Source organism: Sciurus vulgaris (genome assembly GCF_902686455.1).
Source record: "Sciurus vulgaris genome assembly, chromosome: 1".
Classification (NCBI taxonomy): Eukaryota; Metazoa; Chordata; class Mammalia; order Rodentia; family Sciuridae; genus Sciurus; species Sciurus vulgaris.
In genome coordinates, this window is record NC_136461.1 from 35,954,255 (window position 1) to 35,973,709 (window position 19,455).

The window sequence follows — 19,455 nt, forward strand, 5'->3', positions numbered from 1 at the left end:
AATCCTCACCATCACTCTAAGGGGCAGGCATCGACACTGAGAGCGCACAGCTGAAGAGAGGTGAAGCCAGAACTCATTTTTTCCTATTGTACTGCTTTTGGGCCCAAATTTTAAAAGGTATGTAATAGTCCAACAGATTTATGGAAATGTCAAAATGCTTAATTTGCAAAAATATCTCATTCACTACAAAAGTACTTAAATTATTAGTCCTAGGAAAAGGATTGCAAGTGAAGTGTAATTTAAACAACAGCAACTCATTAGTTACCACTGTGATGCTCAACAGTTATCTCAAACTTTCATATGACTAGAAAATGCATTTTTATTTACTGTGGGCAAGATACATAAAACTCATATATCCTATCACACCAATGCTGAAGGCAGAGATACAGGTCATGTACTTTAAAACACTAAAAGGATGACAAATTCATTAGAGAATGGTGGCATCATGCATGAGTTTAATGCTCTTTATCAAGAAAGGAGCATCAGCACATGTGCACACACACCTTGTGAAGTTCATTCTTTTCCCTCCCTCTTTTCCCTGTAGACCTACCCTGCTTAACAACTCCGCCATATCTCCACCACCTCTCCACCACTCAGAGTGGAAGCCCAAAGCAGGTTGAAGAGCTCCCCACTCCCCTTCCAGAGGGTGAGTATGACCAAATCTCCAGCTGCCTGCCAGCCACGACATCTCCTGGACAAGCCCTGCCAGGCCTGTCCACTCTTCCTTGGTACCCAGAGCTGGCCAGCCCAACCTGCCCACCCAGGTGAAGGCGCGGATCACCTTTGGTATGTAGGAAGTCAAGGGCAGCAGCAACATCCCGCACCACTCGGCTGGCTTCTCGCTCATTGAAGTGCTTCCGCTTCTGGATGTGGGCTAGGATGGAGCCTGGGGAGCAGAAGGGAAGGGAGGATGCCTTTGTGGGCTCTAGTACGTATAATTTCTTAGGGGCCAATTTTCACAAGTTTAGGGTGGGGACATAACTTACTCATTGTTAAATGTCCAGCTCCAAGTGTGGGCCCTGGCACAGAGGAGGGACAAGAATATATCTGCTGAACAAAACTAGACTGCTACCTTCTGTGCCTGTTTGTGAGGAAGTCAGATGTGCAGAGAGCAATCATTTATATGGCAAAAAATATTAATGCCACTGGGGCTGATTTGGCTTCTGGAATCAAAAGAAACAAACAAATGCATGTGGTGCTGAGAGGGCCTTAGAGACATTTGCTTTTCTGCATCTGAGCTCAAATCCAAACAAGTGCACAATTCTTCCAATGGAAATGCCACACCCTTTACATATGTGAAGGTCTAGAAAAGTGTGTGGCAGGAACTGCTTTACCTCCTGAACTTTCCGCTTTGTTATTATTCATTTTGTTGGCAACGATTAACATTTACTGAGTAGTTACTATGTGCCAAGCACTATGCAATGCTTTTTAAAGAAATATCTCATCTTCACCACAATTGCATTACCTAGACAATATTTTGAGAAAACCAGCTTCCAGCTCTGATCTACCTTGTCCTGCTGCAGTGAGTCTCATTTCTAAATTTGTTAAAAGGGTAGGCAGAAAGTAATATTCTACTTATTTCTAAGACATCCCCAGCACACTCACTTGTTTTAATATGAAGAGCCAACATTTACTGTTGCCTTAGTGCCTGCCTGGCACTGTGCTAGGCATTTCCCATGAACTATCTCATTTAATCTTCACAGCAACCTCCTGAGATGTGTGCTATCAATATCCATTCTACGGATGAGAAATGGTTAAGGGACTTGCCCAAGGACATGCAGCTGGTAAGTGATGGAGCTAGACTTAAGTCTAGCTTTGTTAGTTTCTAAAGTGTGCTCCTGTGACCACCAACCCCTCCGTGTATCCCTCCACTCAGCTCCATAACGTTCACCTCGCAAATGCTGTCCTAGGGTCGGGTGGCGGACAGGGAGGGAAAGGGCTTCTTTATCCCCTTCACTATGTCAGGAAAGCAGCTTAACACACATCCCAATGATATGCATATGGGTGAGAGCAGAGTGGTGGTGGGCAAGATGCATCCTCCCATCTGAAGGAGGGCACATTCTTGGCCTCCCCTGTCACAGGTCTGTATCCCAAACAATGGGGCCCTCCTCTCTTCTGCTTAGCCTTTTTAGACTTCACAATGTAAGCTAGCACTTCCACCCCATAATTAATTTAGTTAAATAGTGAATATGTCAAAACAGGGATTGATAAATTGATCACTAAATGTATCTATATATGACTCCCATTATAATGAAAAGGCATTTATAGAATGCCCACACAGGTGACATTCTAAGCTCTGCAAAATGCTAATTATCATCCTTCCCTCCGGCTTCTCTTCTCCCAAATCAAGGGCAGGTTTTAAGTCCTTCATCCTTTTTATTAGCTTGACTCATTTTAGAAGTCTCTGGGATTCATGATGGATGATCACCACCCTGGGTCTTAATCCGAAGTCCAAACACATACTCAACAGAAAGTACCTCCTTGTAGTTTCTCAAAGACCAAATAAAATCTCATGTCATCTTCGAAGAACTCAATCAGCTCCAAAATGTTCCTTAAATGGGGAAAAATGGGGGGAGGTTGTATTACATATTAAAGTCCACTTACAAATATATAAAGAAAAAATACACAACACCCTGTAATGGGGCAGAAATCAACTTGAAATCAGAATGCTTATTAAAGACCCATGTTTGAGGAGCAGCCAATGGTGTTAGCAAGATTCAGGTCACCTTATCTTTCCATAATGTTTAGTCTCTGGTGTTTTCGCCAAGTCTGTGCTGTCAAACCCCAACCCTAAAACCCACTAGGTAGAGTTATAAAAAAGTCCCGGTCACATTAAACTGAATAAAATCTGCAGCCGACTGGAAGCAATTGCGGCTAATAACACTGAATAGTAGGTGTGTGTCCTGGAGGCAAGCAGCAAATAATTACTTGCCCTCCCTCTTGCCCATAAATCATGGGGCAGTATTTACATTGCCTGGAGAAAATGGAAACATCTGTCAAATAGACTTGGGGCCTAACGTGGGCACCGCTAGACCCTAACTGCTAAGCGCTGCTTAATGAAACGGCCGCGTTCCTGGCCACTGTAGCACTTGTGGCCTTCCCCGGTGAGCACTCTCTGTCTGCCAGAGTATTGCAGTGCTCTGCCAACAAGGTCGTCTTGTAACTCAGTAGGGAAGCCACCGGCCTGGATATTGGAGGTGTTGGGGGTTTTTTTCTTTGGAAGAATGAAATAAACCAAGTGGAGTCTCTAATGCTGAACTAAGAAGCTGCAGGGCTGAAAATAAAAATCTGTCCCTCATAAAAAATGCCGACCACTTTGGGAGACACGAGGCTTTTACTAGTGTGAAGGCGTCCAAATAAGATGGCCAAAATGGCCTAATTTGAAAGAAGATTGTAGAGGCAGTGCCTGGAGTTAAATCAACAGCAGCCCCTGTCCTCCAAGCTTAATGACAAAGCCATCAATACCAGGCCACTGGCTCCCTGCTGACCCTGCCATGGAGGGAGAGAGGGGGAAGCCAGTCTTGGAGGTGACCCTGATTTAAAGCCACAGTGGGAGGGCCACTCATTTGGAGCAGCCTAAGATGGGGTTGGAGGTTACTGTGGCCCAGTTATCAGGCCAGGAGGTTTAGAGCTGGCTCTGGCATGGTTGGTAGTGTCCGTGCAGATTAAGAACACTAGGAACAGGGAGCAGCAGCAAATATTCTTAATGTCCTCATTGTCCTCATCTTGGTATTTAGGCAGCCCTAAAGATTTCTACCAGGTGATGCTCAGCGACCCAGCTTTCAAAGGCACTTGGAAGAAATGAAACATCATCTCCCTCTCCACCCGCAAACAGACCCTGGATCAGACTCTTCTAACTTACCTTGACTGGTGATATTTATAGCATTTCATCTAGAGAGGATGGTTTCTTGGGGGGTGGGTACTGCTGCTTCTCCTCCCTCCCCCCTTCCCTGTCTCCCACAGAAAGATGGAAGGAGTTTTATTCGAAGTGCTGGGGTTAGGGGATGGTGTGAAGTAAGCTCCTTTTCTGTGGTCAAATGTCCCCCAGAGAAGCAGCGAGTCCCCAGCACAACACTCACTTGTTTCCTTGACACTGGTAGAGCGTCTCCACCTCTCGGAATACCCGGCTCCGACTGTGCCCTGCTTGTTTTTCGATGATCTGCGGGAAGAATAAAATCTATCACATACACCCACCTGACTTCAAAACAGCCTCTTAGCAGGAGCTCTCTGGGGAATGCAAGGCCAAACACAGTCCAAATTCAGTTTCCAGTTGAAGTGTGGAGTAGGCTGTGATGAGGGCACTGTGGCTCTGCTGGTGAAGTAGCAGATGGCCTGAGGGCTTCCAGCCCAGCTGAGCCTGTTTGACTCTGGCCATGTGCCACAGCAAGGAAAGCTGCTGCCCCCAGCTGCCCAGCAAAGACTGAGGCAGCCAGAAAGACAAAGAGCTACCTCTACTTGGTTCCCTCTCCTAAAGGGCAGCTTTCTGCCTTTTGGTTAAGGAGTGACATCCTCTACAGAGGAAACTTCTAGAGCTGGAGGAAGGGGAGGGTGAGGAGGAACTGAAGCCTCCAACTCCTGCTCAGATGCCATGCTGCAATTTCCCCAAGCAGAGGTCAGCACTTTCTCTTCTGAGAACCTGCTCTTTGGCAGTCCCTGTGTTAAATGATATAGATACCTAACCTCGGTTAACCCTTACGATAATACCAAATGTAGGAAGGTGATCCCAAAGCTGCTCCTATCTCAGACAGCTTCTTTCAGCACCTAGAGCCTCCTTCTCACCTATGAAATTGTGGGTTGCTCCTTCCATTCCTCTACCTGGAGATGTTTGCTGAATGCCAACTGCAGCAATGCATAAGCCCACAGAGTAGCAGGTGGTTTATGTGGCAACTGGCTGACAAGCCCATCCACAACCCTGTGGACCCAAAAGGAGCCTGTGGGCAAGTTTTCCACAGACCTTGGCCCTGCCTCACAGCTCAGATGATGATGTCCTGCTCCTTCCTTAAAAACTACTGGGCACAACACTTCAAATGTCTCCTATATGTTGTAGCACAACATCCATGACCGATTGGAATTTTCTAAATAAGCCCACATTGGTTAGTAAACCACTTGTGGGTTCATTTTCTGAGCAGTCAGTGAGATGCAGTCCTGGGGAACAGGAGCTATTTGACTTCAAGCTATTCAATCTCATTCACCAAGCAGTTTAGATCCAAGTCAGGGAGAACTTTCCGGCAGGCAAGCTTTTGGCAACAGTATAATTTTCTTATACTGTTGAGAGGAGGTAATGGGCTCTGGCCATTGGAGATGGGGAATCAAACATGGACAACTATTCAGGGATTCTTAGAGGAAACTTGAAGTAGATTATCTGGATATTCCATTCCAACTCTGAGGTTCATTAAGGATGCCTGTAGGAAAAGGTGTCATAAATAAAGTCTTGCAGAGCTACGCTGAGAGAAGTAGCCTATCTCTAGGGAGCTTTTAGAGAGTAGAAGTGACACAAGACATGGGCAGAATTGCTGAAACCAAAGACCTACCAAGCTGGGGCCTGGTGTTTGCACAAAGTTGTCAGGGAGACATGGAGCAAGGAATAGGTTTTTCTCCTGTGACCCAACTTGGAAGAAATAGGTCTGTCATCCATGGATGTATCAAACCTTTGAAGATGATTTATACTTGTAGTTTTTATCACATGTGTAATTTTTTAAAATTACTTGTAATTTATACCAATTTTGTTTCCAAAAAGGAATGGCGGTAGCTCACTTGTTACCAGGTGAAGCAACACCCCAGCAGCTTAGCAGAAGTGTTTTTCCCAATTCACAATTGGAACTGTGGAGAGCTGGTGAAAACAATGTGCCTTTGTTTCAGATTTGCCCAGCTTGCCGGGAGGGGGCAGCACTGAGACACGGTGGCTCAGATGGTTGCCTGGAAATCATCTTGAATTGCAGAAAGATCCTTTCTCTACCTTAGTGATTCTCAAACAGTGGGTCTCACAACCACCTGGGGAAGCTGGTGAAAACAGACTCAGGCCTTCTCCCTTACAGAGAAAACTGGCTCTCTGTGTTGGTCCTCGGGTGCTCTGACACACACTGGAGTTTCAACATGCCCTCCATCAGGGTTCTCAAACTGCAGTTAGGATCTGAGTCACCTGAATGGATGGCTTATTGACATTCACATTGCTGGGGCCACCCCTACTTTCTGATTGAGCAGATGTGGGGTAGGGACAGATCATGTGCATTTTCAACAAGCCCCCAGGTGGCACTATGCTGCTGGTCCAGGGACCTGACTTTGAGAACCACTCTTCTACCATCATCCCTCTTCCACACTGAGTAGTCAGTGGTACAGAGCACAGAGCAGGAATGAGTCACTCCAAGGTCATGCAGCTAACTAAAGCTGAGTGCTCTGGTCATTTTAGTTCTAATCTTCATTATTGTGATAATGTATATTACTTGTAGAGCACTTGGTGAAGTGTTTCTACCTCTATCAGTTCATTTTACTTTCTATCTTCATAATCACCCTATGTGAAAGAAAGGGCAGGAATTATCACCTTCATTTTAGAGATGCAGAAACTGAGGCTTATGGAGATTCCACGACTTGCCCAAAGTCAAATAGTAATAGTTTGTCAAAACAGCGTCAGGCAGGGCAATTTCAAAACTGGTGGTCCACTCCTTGAAGCTGACTTTGGTTGCGGTAACAAGAAGCAAGCTGATTAATTTATTTAATCTTCAGAACAATTCTATATAGGTTCTATTATTATACCCATTATATAGATGGGGAAACTGGAAGACAGGAAGGTTAGTAACTTGCCCAAATAAGTAGAAAAACCAAGATTTGAATCCAGTAAGTTTAGCTTTGAAGTCCTAGTTCTTACTAAGCCACCATATTATAGAATATGAAATTTATTTACTTTAGGACAAGCTGGGAATGAATATTTGCAAAGTAAAGCCTGGTATCCAGATGAGATACTCACTTTGACGGCATACTCTTTGCCAGTCTGCAGGCTCACGGCACCTTGAACTTTGGCATAGGCTCCCTCTCCAAGCAATTCAGAGGTTAGCTTGTACATATCTAGGGGTGAAACAGATGAGAGGAATAACAAGATTAGTCACCCTCTGCAAGCAAAGATGGGAAGAAGAGCTTCTGTTACTTGGTGTCTGGATCTGACCACCCAGGCACACCATGGCTCTTTAGTACTCAGTGATGGGAAAGGCACATGGCTTTCCCAGACATCACAGGACTCAGTTTCTCAACAAGACCACATAGTGTTCCTCATTTTAGGAATGAGGTCAGAGAAAGGGTTTCAATTTAGTACTACTTCCTGAGCACTTACTGTGTGTCAGAGAGCATAGCAGGGCAGAGTAAGGAATAAAATAGAATCCCTCCTAAGGGTCACAATCCTGTGGGGAAGACAGAAGACAGATACATACAAGAGCAGCCCCAAAACCAGGCGCTGTGAGTGCTATCACAGAGGGACTAGTTAGAAAAAAAGGGGACAGGTGCAGGAGAAGGAGATCCGCTTGGGGAACCTGGGGATCCTCATAGAAGAGGTATGATTTGAATAAACATCATTCTTGCATTTGTTCATTTCCTGAGCTCCTATTATGTGCCAAGCTCCATGCTATGCACTGGTGATACAAAGGGGAATAAACACAGTTCTGATTTATACCACAGACACTGGAGGTTTCTGAGAAATTTTCAGAAGTCACCCACAGGAAATCAGAGATAGTAGGAGGTTGCAAATGATGCCTTCAGTTTTTAGGTACTGAGTCAGAATGGTTGTAACAGAGTAAAAGGCCTGGGTTGAAAGAACGTTAGGGGACCTGCCCAAGTTCACAAAGTAGAACAAGTTCTCTGTGTCTCCACCACAGCCCTTGCCCCGCTGACCTCATCCTCCCTTGACTCCACGCCCCAGCTCTTTTATATTGAGGCAACCAAGACTTTAAACCTGACATGAGATCTTGTTGTTCTTCATCATGAGAAGTACAGGACTGCACAGGCTATCCTAACAGGAAAAACTCCCTGTGCTCACTGAAAGAGCAAAAGGCCTATTGATTTGCAAATTACTCTAAAACCCTGGGGAGCAAAGGGCTGCTAACCCCTGCACTAAGTACTTCCTTGGATCCATCATAGTTTGCTCTCACAGGTGTCTCACAGATAGCATGCTGCTGTTTGTATAAGTATTTTAGGTGACATGCTTCGCTCATGGTGCACACTTCAGCATTAGCCCTTTATACTCCACAGGATGTTAGGTAGTTGGAGTCCAATGTTTCTGACTCATAAAGTGCTTATTATCAGAACCACTCTACAAAACAATCAACTTGCTGGTGTGTTTGCAAGGCTGGGAAAAGGGCCCATTAGGGGAAGCTCCTTCAGGTCTCACAGTGAAAGAAAAAATAGCTGAAGAGCAGCTACTGATCCTTGCAGTCCTTAGCAGACTCATCCAGTGAATTGCTACCCCCCATCGTATGCCCAGTGATAACAGCACCAGATATGACCCTAGTGTTTTGTATACAGAATGCCCCACACCCAACATCATGTCCCCTGAACACAGCATGCACTCTTTAAAAAGGAGTCACACACATGCAGCACAAGTAGCTACACTCCTTTTCTTTTTTTCCTTGCATACTGCAGACTGAACCCAGGGACACTCTACCACTGAGCTACATCCTCAGCCCTTTTTATTTTATTTTGAGACAGGGCCTCACTAAATTGCTGAGACTGGGCTCAGACTTGTGATTCCCCCTGCCTTAGTCTCCAGAGCAACTGGGATTAAAGGCATGAGCCACTGCAACCAGTTGAGTAGCTACACTTTGTAGAAGTCCAGTTTTCCACTTAGGGAAGCCATGTCACCTGCAGCCGTGGCCCTTGGTGGTTCTTGCTTCCTCTTATATGATTGTTCTACCTCTCAGTGGCCCTGCCAGGAACTGCTGGGGGCAGGATAACATCTGAAAAGGAGCTGGGGACACATGATGCAATCTCACTCCATGTGCAGCTGATAGATTGGTCTTTTTGCCCACTGATGGGTGCTCAGACTGTTCTGGGGATGCCTGTGCATCGTCTGAGAGCTTTCCCACCCCTGTTCATTCTGTCACTCCTTGTGTAAATCTACCCACCCCTGTCTTCTCCCATCACACCGATAACCACGGCTGGCACCAAGATGGGACATCCTATGATCTGTACCCAGGAGCACTGGGATGCTCATCCTCTGTTTGGGGAGACACAGGCCCAGTTCTAGGAGGGCTGTGGGACCAACCTTCAAACTTTCCTGGCAGGGAGTCAGTGGCTCGGGCCTTCCGCTTCTTCTTTTTCCTCTTGTCACTGTCCGCGATAGGAAGGGGTTCACTGCTGCCCATCTCTGGGAGACAAGAGGAGATGTGAGGGAAGCAGCCCTGTACTGATCAAGCTGTAAGTTCACCAGGGAGGATAAAAAAAGGTAGTGGGGGGACCCTGGAGCTTTAAGTGATGGTTTTTAAGTATCTGTGAGGACTATTGACTTGTTTTAACCCAGGAGGCAAAACTAAAGGCAAAACCATTATAAGAGATCATTAACTGTGGCAAGGAACTCAGGCAGGCAGGCTGGATTAGAACCGACTTTAATCAAGCTCATTAGCACATGGATTTAGATCTGCCACCAGTCAAACCATAGTCCTCAAACAGAAAAGGAATCCACAAGCAGAGCCCCACCTGTGACACTCTTCAGCTCAGCACTAGAAAGGCAGGACTAGGCAAGAATCGGGGTGGAAGCAGGAACCGATGCAGATGAAATCAGAGGATTTGCACAGGGGTATGGTGAAGGGCATTCTGGGGGGATTGATTCTGGAAAGGTAACAAGAGGTCTGGACAGGGGACTGAGAATACCCCCAAATTCTTTCATGTCCAAGAACACAGACTTGGGTGCCTGTGGAGCACAAAGCATTCCTTCCCCTCCACAGCTCTGTCCTCAGAGAGGGTGCAGGGAGCACCCACATAGAACCTGCAGTTGACCATCTACGCCAGGCTGCTGGATAAGGTTACTTATTGCAAAAACATTACTCTCTTTCCCTGGAAGGCATCTGGTGCCCAAGTAAAGGGAGGATGCGTTGAGGCAGACAGAAATTGGACAGTTCAGGCAGGAAAGGGTCATGACAGAAAGGAGCAGCAGGAGACTGAGACAGGAAAAGAGAAAAGGAGGAACCATGAGCCAGTGCCCAATCACAGTTCTGTCTCTGGGATACTCTAGTAAGGGGCCTTCCCCCTGTTAAAGATAAATTACTTATAGAACATGTCATGCCCCTGATCCAGAGTGGAGCCTTAATACTCTTCGCCTGCAGTTAGAAATAATAAGATTTCTCCGAAGTCTCTGGGTCTAAATCCCCACCAGGGTGATTAAGCCTCTACATCCTTCTGAAATAGAGGCACTCGAGTGCTGATGGGGCACACGGTGTGAGAGACTTTAGACCAGCCTTCAATAAACACAGGCCCTGGGTTGTTGGATTTTTTTTTTCTGAGAGATTTTAAAATGGAAGCTGGCTTTTTGCCTGCTAAGGGGAAAGGCCTACTCCCTTCTCCAAGGATCCGCTGAACACGAATCAGAGAAACAGCAAGTCTGCCTGAAGATTGATTAGTGCTGATGCCGGTCTCAGCGCTGTTCTCAGAGGCGGGTATATTAGGAGAAGCACACAGAACAGCACAATCTAGGAAGCACAGTTAAGCAGCCAAGTGTCTGACAGCTTGGGTTAGGTGCTTCCTTCCTTCCATCTTTGGAATCTGATGACAGCGCATTTTAAATTCTACATTAGAATAGAGAACAGATGAACACACGGATAAAGGGAATCCACAGATGATCTCAAAATATTATTTTACCCAATAGCTTCAAGCACAAGCTACATCTGGGGACAGCAACACTGTATGAATTCAAATAATTAAACATTGGTACTAAGTCACCTACCCTCACCAAGGTATATTAGAAGGAAAAATACATATATACTGAACAGAAATTGTGCAGTAATAAAATGCAGGGTCACTTATTTTCAGGAGCTTGAGGGGACACTGGACTTGGGGCAGCAGGCCAAGAAGGAGGGACCACTGTCCCTCTGCTCTGACCTTACATGCAGTCGGGTGTCAACTCTTGTCCCACCTATTGTCTCATCAGCTCTGTAAGCCAGGTGTGGAGTGGACACATTTTGGTTTCAGCCTCTCCCCACCCGCAACACTCCAATGGGGAACCTGCTGACAAGCAAAACAGCCAACAGGCAGGCGGTGTGAAGGAGCAGCAAGAGAGCTGGCGGCATTGTGACTCACAGGGGATGCTCAGACATACTTATGGCTCTAGCTAGAAAACCCTGTTAGTGGCAATTTATACTTGCTCTTTACCACAGCAGGCTGCAAGCCTCTTGGGAAGCAGCATACCTCTGGGCATCGCTGCACACTCAATATTAGATTTTATGGCTTCACACACAAAGATAGAGTACCTGGTTTATTCTGCATGGATCTCAACGGAAGAGGGTACGCCAGAAGGACAAATGGTTAAGACTTTCCTTGCAAACACAACTTGTTGAAGAAGAGTTGTTTTTGAAACTAGGGAGAAAAAAATGTAGGAAGATGGCGAAGTGAAAGAAACATGCTTAACTTCCCTGTTTTCACAGTGAGACGTGGGGTTTGGGAAGGTAACCCCCTCATCAGGGGGTTGCTAGTTCCCCATCTAGAAGTGGACCACATACTCTTTATCTCAGAGAGTCATGAGTCAGACCCATAAGGTCTGTGGGACCTTAATTCAGTACACATGCAATCACTAGATAAATGTTTCTTCAGGTGGAAGGTCCCACAGTCAAGCTACACCTTGGCCTGCCTGTTGCCCTTGGCCTAGGAATTCTCAACCATCAAACTAGCTCGAAGTGTTTGCCCCTTTGCAGCTCCTGATAACTCCAGATGCTTTAGGGTTTGTGCAAACACTCTGGAAATCAGTTAGGCACTAGGCAAACACCGCGGTATCACTGCACAGAACTAGTAGTGATTACACCATCCTCTGCTCCCAACCCCCTGCAAGCTGTGGTTGAGTGCTGATTTTACTACTGAGTACTCCAGTGCTCCTAAAGTCATAGTTGTCCCCTGTGGAGCTGTCTCTAAGTCAAGGTATAGTGTCAGACACATATCAGCCCCTAGAAACTGCACACTGAAATGGAAATGACATGAAAAGATGCACATACCATCAGTGCAGTGTGTGTCACACAGACTTGTTAGGTACCTAGTGCACACTCTGAAAGAAATGTGGCCAAGGAAGGCTACTCTGTTCTATGAATTCAGTTCAGGACTTTTATCAGTTCCCTGACACACTCACCCTATAACACAAAATGTCCTTAACTTTCTAGCAAAAGCCCATTTTGTTATTTTAGAGGAGGAAGTGAGCACTTGTGAGTTTCCAGACAGAACCCAGCTGGTCTGGAGGCTCCCAGCATTGCAGCCTCCAGTCCTTGCCTTCCTCCTGGGCATCCTGGGTAGGCTCAGTGGCTCACATATGTGTGACTGATGGAGGTACAAGGTAGAATAGGAGAAGTGGCACACAGCGACAGGAAGACATGTGGGCTTGGGATCAAGGGACCAGGGCAGAAGTCCTGGTTCACATATTACAAGACAGCACTGAGGCTAAGTTACTTTGCCTTTTTGTTGTTGTTGTTGTTACTTTGCCTCTTAAGAATCTCAGTTTCTTCATCTATAGAATAGGTTTAAAAATACTCCTGCCTTGTCTACCTTACAGGGTTGCTGTGAGGATCCAGTGATATAATTAAACATATAAATATGCTTCAAAAACATATGTGCATGCACAAGTATGTATACAAACACATGAACGCACAACGGAATGGAAAGTCTTGATAGAAACACACAAACAGTTAATACTACTACATATTAAAGGGTACAACTATGTGCTAGACATTGTGCTGGGGGTATTTTATATTTGTCTCATTCTTACAATAATCCCAAACGGTAAATATTTTACCATATTTCTGGTGAGGAAATAAGCTCAGAGTAGACAGTTGGTGGGCTAAATAACCTACCAATGCTGAACATCTAGTTAATGGCCTCACTGAGATCCAAACTCATTGCTGCCTTTCAAGTCTAGGCCAATTCTAATTTATAGTAGTTTCTCTGTGTGGTGGGATGATTTTTATTTTCTCCCTCACATTTTTCAGTATTCTTTAAATTGTATGCAATGCAACATTATTTTTATGCTATTATTTTTTAAATCAAGTTTTATTTCTTAGTAAAATACATAATGATTTTTCTCTAATACATGTTGGAATTTAGAATCTGACTATGGTTTTTAAAATTGTAACTAGATATCTCTGTATTGAAATTCAACATTCAATTTTGAACAACTATTTTAGGACTATTGGTTTGATAAATATATTAATTTTACAATTATGAAAAGCAACAAATGAAGGAGCTGGCAGTAAAGTTCAGTGATAGAGTGTTCACTTAGTGTTCCAGAGGCCCTGGGTTAGATCCCTGACACCACAAGAAAACAAAAAAAAACTGCTTTTATCTTTTTAAAAGAAGTTACTTTATAAAAACAGACAAAGAAATGCCCTGAACATTGGATCCTGAAAGTTGTGGCTCCCACTCCTGCCTGAATTCAGGCCAGTAGCTCAGCTTCTCTGAGAGTCAGTTTCTTTCTGGACAAAATGGGTAAGAGTAAGGCTGGGCTGTCTATGTCATAAGGCATAGGATCAAATAAGAAACCAGACACAAAAGCACACTGACTTATTCATTCCACCATTGCCGTATTTCCTGGGCAGCTACTGATCCTCTAGTACTTGACAGTGAGAACACAAGGAACACATCTACCCTTCAGCAGTGACATGTACAACAATTTTAATATGGTAGGACAAGTGCTGTGACAGGGAAGTTCCAGGTGCTGTGGAGCAGAAGAGAGGAATCTGACTAGCTGGGCACCTGAAGGGTGAGTGGGAACTGCACAGGGTGGAGCTGGCAGAGAGTCTCTCAGACTGAGGAAAAGCACCCTAAGGCCTGCAGGAGAGGTGCCATGGATGGTTAGGGCCACTGCACATTGTTCAGGCCAGCTGAAGCATGGAGGATACAGGGGGAGTGAGGAAAGATCAGATCATAAGCAAGCCCAGCATCACCAATAAGAATCAGTGTTTCCATTCCTAGGCATGTTTATCTTGCTTTCTCTGTAAAATAGGGATGCATATTTTTGTGTGCATAAGTACATTATATATTTCATTTCTTTGTGAAACTTGTTGGCCAACATGTACTGATTGTACTGGAAGTGTAGCAGGTGTTAAGGATATGGATCCAAGATTCAACCTGGCATCTGCCCAGGGAATGGCCCAGAGAAGTCCCAGAGTGACAGGGAGGGGCAAGGAGTCCCACAGGGGTGGGAAGGTGGCACAACAGCAACAGGTTCTCTCCTCAAGGCCCACCTTCTGAAACGACTGTGTCATTTCTTATAAAGCCTAATGAGCCAGCACACTTTTCCCCAAGCCACCAGATCCACACTCTGTACTCTGACAAAGTCTGTACAGAACTCACCAGCTGTCACATCTAGTGGGTGATAGCAAACAGGGTTATCTGACTAACATGGCTCTGCAAACAGCTCCTGCTCCCCTACCCACCCACTTAAGCCCTTTCAAGGTCCCTGTCTGAGCACTTCCTTTAGCTACAAGGGCCTTCTGGAGAAGGAAGAGTGGCGAGAACAAGCTAAAGAGTATAACCACGAGCCTGGCTGCCTCCTCAGGCATCAGCCAGCTGAGGGCCCAAACAAATGCCAAGCTGAGACAGTGGAAGGAAACCGAGGGCTGGAGATGTGGCTTAGTGGTAGAGCACTTGCCTAGCTGGTATGAGGCCCTGGGTTCAATCCCCAGCACCAAAACACAAGAACAGAAAGAAAAAAAAAAAAAAAGGAAACTGAAGGAAATAGGACAGACACTCTCAGAGAGGAGGCCACAACTAAGCCATGTGAGACAGAGGAGGCAACATGCAGGCCAGGGAGACTGACCCAGCTCATTTATGCCTTTGAAGTGGCAGCGGTAGTTATGGTGCACTCTACCACTAATAGCACTTACAGTGTACACAGTCACCACAGGCCAGGCAATGTCTAAGAACTTTACAGACTCTACACTACATATACTCACTCATTTAATCTTCACAACTCTGAGACAAGCATAATTATTGCCCACAATTTGCAGAAAAAGAAACAGATACCAAGAGATAGAATGAACTGGAAAATATAGCTAGAGATAAAAATAACATACTTAAAACTCTCTTTGAACTTTGCATCCATCATTACACTTGCTTATGGAATCCTCTCCTAAGGATGAATTAAAACAGTTATTTATTCTCAAAAAAAAAAAAAAAAAAAAAAAAAAGAGATAGAATGATTTGCCTTTGGTCACATAAGCTAGTAAGTGACAGAACTGGGACTTAAGATGATCTGGCTGAGAATTCAAGCTTTTAACCATTGCACTGTACTTAAACATAAATGCTAAAAGGCAGGAGGGGTAGCCAGTGAAAGCCAGCTACTAATGAGAATGCTGTTTTTTATAAACCTTGGTACAGAGCTTCCCAACTGATGTGCTGTAAGATGCTTATCCCTCATCAGGCCTTCAGCCCCTGGGCTCACTGTACATGCAGTCAAACACTACCATTTTCTCCCAAGTGCTCTGATGTCAAAAAGTTGGGCAGCACTGCTTTAGTTTACAGAAATACAAGACATTATTACCACACCCTCTTTATTATATTAGTCTAAAGTCTAATCTAGTGGGGTGTGGTGGCACATACCTGTAATCTCAGCAACCAAGGGGGCTGAGGCAGGAGGATAACAAGTTTGAGGCCAGCTTCAGCAATTTAGTAAGGCCCTAAGCAATTTAGTGAGATTCTGTCTCAATATAAAAAGGGCTGGGGATATGGCTTAGTGGTAAAATGTCCCTGGGTTAAGTCCTTGGTACGAAAAAAAAAAAAAAAAAAGAAAAAGAAAAAAGAAAGTCTAATCTATCAGAAGTTTCATCATGCTCTGAGATAGCTTTGTAGTTTGTGTTCTGTCATGTATGGAATATGAGCTACAAACCAAAGTCCAATCACATTATTTCATGGCATTCTGGGTATCAGGTGTAAGCCTACATTCTTCTCCTACCTGACCTGGTAGTTGGTTGATGTGGTTTCTGATGGCATCATTACTATGTAGGAGACAAGGAAAGGGAACATTTAATCAGAAGCCAATCAAATTTAACATGACTGGTGCAAAGAGCCACAGGTAAAATCAGCTCAATCAGAGACCATCTGTTAAGTGAAATTCCATGGAGCTAAAGTATTCTTCCTTCTGCCCAGGAAGGCTGGGCAGCCTCATACATGATGTCACTCAGCTGTCATGAACCTGACTGTGAGGTCTGCCCGGGGTCTGGGTGGCAATCCACAACAGGCCTCAATCAGAGCTAGGGTAGTGATATTTCCAAAGGCCAAAGGTCCATCTTCTTCTGCTCTGATTCTGAGATCACAGCAGTCTTCAGAGCTGCACTGCATTTTGTGCTGGAAGGAGTGACAAGAGGAAGGACGTGGAAAGGGGAAAACAAAGCAGCAAGAAGGACTTGGGTGAGGAGTAGAGAGAAGGCAGGCTACAAAAAGTCACCCAAGCTCATTAATATACCCTACAAGACCCTTCAGCACCTGGTCCCTGTCTTCTTTCTACCCTCAACAACCAACAGTCATCCTTTCACATGAAAGTGAAAATAGCAGCTCCTTCAGTGTGCAACTGAAACAATCCTATGAGTACTGGGGATTTAACCCAGTGCACTTTACCACTGAGCTGCATCTCCAGCACCCCGTCCCAACCCACTTTGAGATAGAGTCTCATTAAGTAACCCAGGCAGACCTTGAACTTGTGATCCTCCTGCCTCAGCCTCCTGAGTTGTTGGGATTACAGGCATGAATCACCATGCCCAGTCATCAAGAACATTTTTACATGAAAATGGCATTTTAAAAATACTGTGAGTGTGTAGCAGTGAAGAATACAATGGCCACTAGCACAGCTCAGTGCTATTGCCTTGACTAGTGCTAAGGCACTTGCACTTCCTGTGACAACAAATAGCATCTTAGTACTATCATGAGAATCCTCTTGACCTTGCAGATCCCCTGGAAATATTTCTGCAGAGCATACTCGTGAACCACTGTACTAGGCAATGGGGAGGGAGTGGGGACCATGGAGGATGTGCCTTAGGGCTATCAAACTGGCTGTGATGTATAGAACAAACTGCAGGCTGGGGACAGACAGGAGACCGAGGCCACTGCAACAGTTCAGGGGAAGGCAAGAAAGTCCTATATCTGGGTGGGGACTGCAGGGTTAGAAAGGAAGAGAAAGTCAAGGCATGTTTCAGTGGGAGGAAGGAAACCAGAGGCAGAACTGGTCCATGTCCTGCCATATGACTGGACACAGGGCAGGATCAAAGGCTACTAGTCTCCTTGAAAGAGGGGACAGTGTGTTATTCCTCTCCACCTTATGGCCCAGTACAGTCAGGCATAGAGGGGGACCCTCACATATGTTTATGAATATATGCTTTTTAACCAAAATTAGGTAAACATAAGAACAGTGTAGTCAGAGAAGGAGTGAACACAGCCTGGGGATGGGGAGCAGGGGGAGACAGTGGTGCCACTGAGAAGCTTCAGATGCAGATGGGTGACACAGCAGCCAAGGACTATGGAAACTCAGAGACCAGGCTAAAGCTATCTCACTCAACTCTCATTTGGCCCAAATCTACAAATAAGACAGGACTTATAACCTTCCAGGCATAACAAAACCTCAGGTCAGAGTGGAACACAGAACACTTCAAAATGTCATCCTATGTGTCATACATTAGTTTAAAAACAAACAAAAAGAAGAGATACAAAAAATTATTAACAATGGTTCCCTGAGAAGAACGAGATTGGGTGAGTACAAGAATTTCACATTTTATATTTCTGCTGTACTTGATTCTGGTTCACTATGATGCAGCTGTTTTGCTCTTGTAGTTAAAAGTATACAAGTATGGGCTGGGGAGATAGCTCAGTCGGTAGAGTGCTTGCCTTGCAAGCACTAGGCCCTGGGTTCGATCCCCAGCACCGCAAAAAAAAAAAAAAAAAAAAAAAGTCTACAAATATGTTTTACTTAGTGCATGGTTTCCTTATGATCCTCTGTTATTCTGAAGAAACATGTTCCTCCTTACTAAGCACCTGTCTTAGGCACACAAGGCCACTCAGTTAAGCCCAGCTACGCAACTAAATACCAAAAATCATCAACTGCTTAGCTGATCTCAGGCCCATCCCTTCCCCTGGAAATAATCAGATAATTTCAATGCTGAGTAATCTAAAAGGATAAGTAAAATGTCCACTCAATCTTACCTATGGGTTTTTCCAACTTTTGAGCAGTGGTCCTCAGTGAACTTGAAATTCCAAGGGAAACAGTGTTGCTGTTGGATGGGTTCACAGGCTTCTGCACACAGCTGTCCTTCAGTTCTCCACCTGCTTCATCTTACCTGGCACAAAAATCTTCGAGCAGAAGAAGAAAGGATATCAAAATGCTGACTTCTCTGAGAGGACCGAAGAAGACAAGAGACCTACCCATGTGTCCCCCAGCCCTGTTAGTTACCCCAAGAAGTAGACTGGCACACAACAGTCATAGACGTCTCTAAGCTTTAAAAGCAAACAGGTAAATATCTGAAAATGCTGACACTAGCATTGGAAGATGTAGTGGGACTCCGAGTAAAATTTTTCATTTTTTGTTTCCACTGTGGAATTCTAGATTCCAAAAGGTGTAACTGGCCAGGATGATAGAGTTGAACCCTTCTGTTCACTCTGAGCAGTCTTATGCAAAAGGTAAAAGCTGACATTTCTGTGTTGCCTACTTTTTTAGAGACAAATAAACTCTGGCTTCATCTCCTAGTGGCCTGGTCCAAGTCTCACGGGCAAGAAGTAACAGTACCAGAAGAAATAACAGATGGAGCGAAATAGGTGGCTTAAATGGGAACAAGGTTTTATGCCAAGTGTGTAATTTTTGCTAGTTTCCAATGTAATTACTTAATTTCCTGTATGTCCACTGCTATTTTTAATTTCATGGCTCTAGCTATCACATGTTAGAAGTTGTTTTGTCAACTTCTTTCTGTTAAATAAATGTACACTTCCCCTTTTCCTGGGAAAAAGCTCTGAAATTCCAGTTTTAAATCTGAATTCTAGGCCTTAGTGCTAAAAACTTTGAAGAGGCTTTCTGGAATCTGGATGTGTTTCAACATTTTACCTTGAACTACATGTCCCAAATTGGATGTGTCCTTAACCCCCACCCACAACTTCCTTCCTCCTGATTTCTGTTCTATGTTCGATTACATCATTCTGCCAGTTACCCAGCCACAGAACCTTTACATCATTTCCAGTATCTCTTTCTTCTCCAACTGCATATGCTCCAAATGCTCACACTGTCAGGTTTTCCCTGAGTCTTATATTCAG

At 44.7% G+C, this 19,455-nt stretch overlaps 1 protein-coding gene across 4 annotated transcripts in view; it reads right to left on the reverse strand.

Moving 5' to 3' along the window:
- The window catches only part of MKNK1 (MAPK interacting serine/threonine kinase 1), a 40,222-nt gene that overhangs the window by 12,477 nt on the left and 8,290 nt on the right, over positions 1–19,455 (reverse strand). For 3 of the 4 annotated variants that reach the window (XM_079138825.1, XM_079138823.1, XM_079138826.1), the window contains exons 2-8: positions 18,358–18,504; positions 11,442–11,547; positions 9,245–9,346; positions 6,962–7,059; positions 4,080–4,159; positions 2,478–2,551; positions 782–886 (exon numbers count right to left, since the gene is read on the reverse strand). In XM_079138825.1, coding sequence (XP_078994951.1) covers positions 782–886; positions 2,478–2,551; positions 4,080–4,159; positions 6,962–7,059; positions 9,245–9,346; positions 11,442–11,457 — 475 coding nt within the window. In that variant the 5' untranslated portion in view covers positions 11,458–11,547; positions 18,358–18,504. The remainder of the gene's footprint in view (positions 1–781; positions 887–2,477; positions 2,552–4,079; positions 4,160–6,961; positions 7,060–9,244; positions 9,347–11,441; positions 11,548–18,357; positions 18,505–19,455) is intronic. The other variant, XM_079138824.1, reaches the window with a different exon arrangement.